Raw genomic sequence first — 7,013 nt, forward strand, 5'->3', positions numbered from 1 at the left:
ATCCACTAGTGCCTACATAGTAGGCTGAAGAGAGTGAAGAGCAGCTACAACCTTGCTTCTAGCAACCAGGCAGGGACGAGAAATAAGAGCAGTAGTAGAAAGGCGCTTAATGATAGAGACGAGTTGCTCAGCAGAACATTCCTGACCAGTAAATATCCTCCTATTGCGTTCTTTCCATATACAATATACTGTTATGGTGAGGCAAGTGAGGTACCATGAGTGTTTCCAATGCCTCCTGCTTCCTCTGTGAGTGCACCAAAAAAGCTCATTCCTAAAAACACAGCTCCTCCCAGGCAAATTCATCCAACATAAAACCCGAGACCAAATATCAGCAGAAAAAGGACATTGGAAGAAAAGATGTCCATGGCTTTCTGCAGCCTGCTTGCATAAAACACACCTGTTGGGAATAGGCATACCCCTTCGAATGAGTTGATCAATAGTGGCTAGCCTCTCCTGACTAGCCAAAGAAGCAATTAAACCATGACAAGGAACTACAACATGATGAGTCAAAGCTTTAATCCAAGGAAGAAGAGGATATTTAGGGCGAAACCATTCATAAGCGTGCTGAACCCTGAACTTGCCACCGATATACCAACTGTTAAGCAGGGTAGAAGCAGCTGCAGGAGTACCAGTTTTGCTGAGAAGGTCATTCTTGAGGGAAATAATGCTTCTAAAGCTCTCACTATACCTGTCTCTACATTCTAACTCCCAAATGGAGCATTGAGAAAGATGGTAAGCCCTATTCCGAGAGCACCAAATGCTGGAAGAATTATGAGTAAGTAACCAAAGCCATTTGCAAATCAGTGCTTTATTCCAAGAAAGGAGCTCCTTAACATTAAACCCCCCCTCTGCTTTGGGTGAACATATGCTAGCCCAACTCTTCATAACCATTTTCCTCTGAACATTATCTTTAGTCCAGAAAAAAATTCTTACAAAGCTTATTGATCAGTTTGAGTATACTCTGAGGCAGTAATGCATTAGCACACCAGAAGTTTTCAAGCCCAAAAATGACAGAGTTCAGCAACTGAAGTTTCCCAGCATAGAAGAGGGAAGAAGAGGACCAATGTTGAATAGAAGCCTGAATTTTATTGATGAGAACACCATACATATCCACAGAGTTCCTAACAGTATGCAGAGGTAAGCCAAGATATCTAAAGGGGAAAGTGCCCTCAGAGAAACTAGTAGCCTTTAAAATCTCATTTTTAACACTTTGCTGAACCCCCCCAAAATAGACATCAGTCTTATCAGTATTAGCATGGAGCCCAGACCAAGTAGCAAAAGTTGTGAGAGTGTGAGCCACAACTGCAAGAGAAGGTACATCCCCTCGAATGAAAATCATGAGATCATCAGCAAACACAAGATGAGTCAGGCCAATTTTAGAACATTTAGGATGCATAGAGACCTGAGGCTGAGAGCAAATTATCCTCAAATATCTAGAAAGAATCTCCATACTCAAAACAAAGAGGTAAGGGGACAAAGGGTCCCCTTGCCTAATACCACTTTTACCAGGGAAAAAACCATGGACAGACCCATTGAGCTTAATAGAAAACCAGGAACCAGTTATACATCCCATGATCCAGGTAATGAACTGAGGAGGAAATTTCAATGCCTGAAGCATGTTTCTAATGAATTGCCATTGTAAATTATCAAAAGCTTTCCTAATGTCAACTTTGATTAAGCACCTAGGGGTGAGATATTTCCGACCATAACCCTTAACCAAAGCTTGAGAAATCATAATATTCTCATGGATGTTCCTGCCTTGAACAAAAGCAGCCTGCTCAGGACCAATAAGCTGAGGGAGAAGCCTACTGATCCTTTTAGAAATAATTTTGCTGACAGTCTTGTAAAAAGTAGTGCAACAGGAGATGGGTCTAAAGTCCATAACAGAAGCACAGACCTTCTTCTTAGGAATTAGGGCAATAAGAGTAGAATTAGCCTGTTTGTTCATTCTACCAGTGGTGAAAAAAGATTGAACAGCTTTACAGAAAGAGACTTTGACCAAGTCCCAACTGCTTTTGAAGAATGCAGAAAAGAACCCATCAGGTCCAGGCTCTTGTCAGAGCCAATGTCAAACAAAGCAGACCTGATTTCACCTGTAGAGATTGGGAGGACCAAATCAGCAGCATCATCAGAATTAATGCAAGGACCCTGCTGAATATAACAAGCATCCAAAGGCATAATGTCAGTACTTGCACCCAGGAGATGCTCATAGTAATCTACAAAACTGGCGGCAACATTAGGTAGCCCCAGCTGAAGTTGACCTTTCCTGTCAGTAATTTGGCCAATAATTTGTTGTTGAGCCCTTTCCTGAATTTTTGCAAAGAAGAACGTAGAGGAGCAGTCACCATGAGCAATATTATTAACTTTGGCCTTTTGTTGAAATATACTAGTCTCAATTCTTTTATATTTACAGTATAGGAGCATCAGATCCTTTTCCTTAGAAATAAGCTCCTTGGAAAGAGGAGTAGCCTGTAACAGCAGCTGGCAGTCCTGCAACTCCTGCTTTAAACCTTTAACTTTAGTAGAGATGCCAGAGAAGTGATCACCATGAAGAGATTTAAGGGCAGTCTTAACATTTTTAAGACTGGCAAAAAGTTTAAAAGTGGAAGAGCCAGAAACAGGAATAGCCCAAGCTTCCTGAACTAAGGAGTGATAATTGGGATGCTCCAACCAGCAGTTCAGAAAACTGAACCTAGTTCTATTCTTGACATCATCAAAAATAGTGACCACCACAGGAGAGTGATCAGAAATCCCAGAAGATAGGAAATTAGCAGAAGCAGCAGGGAACTGAGTAAACCACTGAACATTAGCCATAGCTCTGTCAAGCTTAGACCAAACAATAGAGTCATCATCATGCTTATTAGTTCAGGTATACTCACATCCAATACTATTTAAATCATCAAGTTCACATTTCAGGAGACAGGAGTTAAAATCAAGGATGTCAGAAAGATTAGGGGAGGACTTACTAATCCTCTCACTGACATCCCTAACCACATTAAAATCACCCAAAACAAGCCAACTATCAACAGTGGGCTTGATGCTGAGCAATTAATCCCAAAGCAAATCCCTTACTCTAGAATCATTACTAGCATAAATCATGGTAACATAGAAAACCTGATTAGAAGCATTATGAGAGACCTTACAGTGAATGAATTGAGAATGAACAATCAAAGGAGTAACCACTACAGTAGAAGATTTCCAAAGCAACCAGATTCTACCCTGGTTCAGATGATCATAGTTGCAAAGAAAATGGTAAGACCCAAAGTAGGACCTCAAAACAGTCCCAGAAACTCTTTTCTTAGTTTTAGTTTCCAGAATACCCAGCATATCCAAATTGTTAACTCTCAGGAAATCATGAATTTCCTGAAGTTTGAGGGGATCATTACTCCCTCTCACATTCCAAGAGGCAACTTTCATTGTCCACCCCTATCATGAGCAAAACCAACCCCTAGATTCCTTTCAACTACAGGATCCAAAGTACCAACAATGTGAGTATCACTGTCTGGCACTAAGATATCTTTGTTAACCAGAACAAGAAGATCACCCTTATTAAAGTGATCCTCAGAAGTAACCAAAAATGACTCAGGAGAACACTCTCTCTTCAAGGCTATTTGAGTAGTGTTCAACTGATCCTTCTTGTTGCATAATGAGTGTTGATCAGAATGCAGAGAAACTGAGTCTGAACCAGTGGGCAAGTGAGAAGAGCCTAGCATAGAGCATTCTGAGCTCTGCACAAGACCAGGAGGGCCAGAGTTCAGGTTCTCTACTTCTGAAGTATCACCTAGCAGACAAGGAATATGAGAGCCAGAGGGAAGAACAAGATCATGAGTATCCAAGGCATCAGGGCTACCATTAATGGGGCTCTGAGCAGGGGTCAAGGTAATGACCAAATTAGAGGAAGCATCAAGAATTTCACCCTCCTCAGTTGGTGATAGAACAGTAAAAGGATTTCCAGTGATAATACCCACAGATGACACAGCAGGACTACCTCTCTTCAAGGCTATTCGAGGTGCATCCAACTGGTCCTTCTTGTTGCATCCTGAGTGGCCTGCAGGGTTCAAGGAGGAGGAGTCTAGTATAGGAGACCTGTGAGGTGAGCCTAGCTTAGAGCATTCTGAGCTCAGAACAGGCTCAGCTACACCAGAATCACCACTCCTAGAGCCTGAAGTACCACCTAGCACACAAGGATAAGAAGTGACCTTCTCCTTGGGAGGACCAGCAGACTTTTTCCTGTTCTTTTTGCAAGATCCCAAACGATGGCCCATCTTGCCACAGTCAGAACAGTAGAATGGCAACCACTCATACTCTACTCTTTGAGTAGAAGGACCAAAAGGGGTATTCAAGGAGATCTCAACAGGCAAAGAAGATGAGAGATCAACCTCAATCATGACTCGAGCAAAGGAGAGCTTGACCTTACAAGTTGTAGGCAAATCAGCAAGCATAGGACGACCAATCTTACTAGCCATCTTACTAAGCACATTACTAGACCAAAGATAAGGATCAAGATCATGAAATAGCACCCAAACTGGAACCAAAGACACCCTCTCCCTTTCAAACGAAAAAGATGGGGACCATTGCTTAAGAATCAGAGAATAGGACCCAATTTTCCAAGGACCCTTTTGCAGCACAAGGTTCATTTCCTCAGCTGAAGAGAACCTAAAACTAAACCAACCCTTCTTGTAGTATTGCACCACATGAGAGGCAATGTGACACCAATGTTTAGAAACAAAATCTGACACATGCTTAAGGGTAGGTTTAGAACCAATTAAATGACCCATCAAAGTATATTTCCATAGCTGCAATTCCTCAGCTATATCCTCCAGTTCAACATCAATTTCTGAAGAATGTTGACTTTGTTCATGGAGGAAGAGACTCATTCCAGCTGAGTTTTTGGGCTTAGCAACATCAGACCATCGAGGGGTAGGAACACCCCCACCTGACTCAGAAGGAACCCTAGGAGAAACCGAATCAGAGACCACAGGAACATCCTGAGAGACAACAGTCTCAGAGGGCTCTTGGAGGGTATCAGTAACCTCAGAAATAACTGGAATCGCAGGAGCAACTGAAGAAGGTACAGAAACCTCCATGGATTCCAGAACAACAGGCACATCAGGGGTGGTAAAAACAGAGGATTCAACAACAATTGAAGAATCAGGGATTGGTTTACCAAGATCCGAATTAACCATAGAAGAAATGTTATGAGCACTAGGGTTGACTCTAGCATTAGATTTAGGACAAGAATTCTGAACCGCATTAACAATCAAATCGTTCAAAATCAAAGGTTGTCGCGAAGGAGAAAGCTGGGTATTATCACAGTTCCCAATATCAACAGAATTTGCAGAAAAATCCATACCAGAGGAATCAGAGGAAGATGGGGAACGTAATGGTGGCTTTCCCTTGGGAGGTCGACCCCTACCGCGCGCCATGGAAGCTTGAGAAGCAAGAAAATGGCGTCCGATTTTCAGAGAAAACGGTTATAGAGAGAAAAGCTTCTTCTCTCTAAAAAGTTCCTTAAAAAATTATTATTATTATTATTATTATTATTATTATTATTATTATTATTATTATTATTATTATTATTATTATTATTATTATTATTATTATTATTATTATTATTATTATTATTATTATTATTATTATTATTATTATTATTATTATTATTATTATTATTATTATTATTATTATTATTATTATTATTATTATTATTATTATTATTATTATTATTATTATTATTATATAAAAAATTAGCCTTACCATAAGTAGGATTTCCTCAGACTATCCTTACAAATTTGATTATTCCCATACACAATTATTATTAGGATAATTATTAATATAATTATTATTACCTTTACATATTATTATTCCCATATTATATTATTATTAATTCCCGATACAAACCCCGATCACACTCATACTAGATGAACCATAAATTTCGGTCCAACAACAATGGCACACGGCCCAACACTTAATTATTAGCTAAGCCCAATTCCCGACTTGGATACTTAATTTGTTATTTAATTAACGTCTTATTTGCAATTACTATTAAAATGCCATTAATTAATTATTTAAATTACATAAATTATTCTCATAAATTATTATCAAAATACGGGGTATTACAGTCTTACCCCTATAAAATGAACTTCGTCCCGAAGTTCCCCCACAACTACCACCACAACACTTATAAACATCCTCATAACTAAGCACCATCTAACACAATCATCCATTTACGATTATCAATCATACTAATCTTATCATAAGGTATCACAATGATAACTCAAAACATTCATAGCACTACATTCCTTCTCCCTAAAAATAAACTTCGTCCTCGAAGTTTGGAATATCAAAAAATCAAAACATTGTTGTAATGCCACAAAATAAAGAACACACACATTGTACATAAGACAACTATTATTTCCAACACAACACCAATTACTAGTTAAATAAATAACAAAATCTTTGATTTACTTCCAAATAGAAAAACCACATCATATAGTATATCCGAACTACTGTTTATTTAAACTTTATCTACCTTACTTAACTATTGGCGAATACATTGCTAAGATAAATAATAATCTATCACAAAAGATACACACATTGTTTTAATTAATCTTTTCTTGATAATGGTATCTAACTTAAACATGGATGGAATTAATGTGAACATATATATGGCTTCGGGCAACACATTTCGCTTATCACTAGACATGGTAATCTACTTCACATAATTTAGAACATCAAACTATCAACGTGCAAAAGATAAGAAACATAAACTTACGTTTTTTTTCAAGGCTAAGAAAACATGTTACAACTTCCAAAAATCATTAATATATAATAACGTAATTACTTATTGATAACATATACTTTTTACAAAATATAGAGAGTTATTAAACTATGACAAAAAGAATCAAGTCAAAAACTCAAAAGACCAATTTAAACTGAATTTTACAAACTACTTGGTCGAAACAGAAATTTCCCAGCAACTCGTCAGAAACTTATGTCAATTTATAAAAATCACT

At 38.3% G+C, this 7,013-nt stretch overlaps 1 protein-coding gene across 1 annotated transcript; it reads right to left on the bottom strand.

Annotated features, from left to right (window-relative positions):
- Positions 1-1,944: 1,944 nt before the first annotated feature.
- Positions 1,945-3,417, bottom strand: LOC141637308 (uncharacterized). Its single transcript, XM_074446867.1, has 2 exons — positions 3,115-3,417; positions 1,945-2,826 (listed from the first exon to the last, which is right to left on the bottom strand). Exons 1-2 carry the CDS (start codon positions 3,415-3,417, stop codon positions 1,945-1,947), a joined length of 1,185 nt encoding a protein of 394 aa, XP_074302968.1.
- Positions 3,418-7,013: the final 3,596 nt, after the last annotated feature.

The sequence above is a fragment of the Silene latifolia genome, unplaced genomic scaffold, assembly GCF_048544455.1.
Source record: "Silene latifolia isolate original U9 population unplaced genomic scaffold, ASM4854445v1 chrun_scaffold_16, whole genome shotgun sequence".
In the NCBI taxonomy this organism is placed as follows: domain Eukaryota; kingdom Viridiplantae; phylum Streptophyta; class Magnoliopsida; order Caryophyllales; family Caryophyllaceae; genus Silene; species Silene latifolia.

Coding starts and splice junctions, on each gene's coding strand:
- LOC141637308 (XM_074446867.1), bottom strand. CDS start 3,417: ATGAAAGTTGCCTCTTGGAATGTGAGAGGGAGTAATGATCCCCTCAAA. Junction 2,827..3,114: donor CTCATAATGCTTCTAATCAG/GTTTTCTATGTT, acceptor GTTTGGTCTAAG/CTTGACAGAGCTATGGCTAA.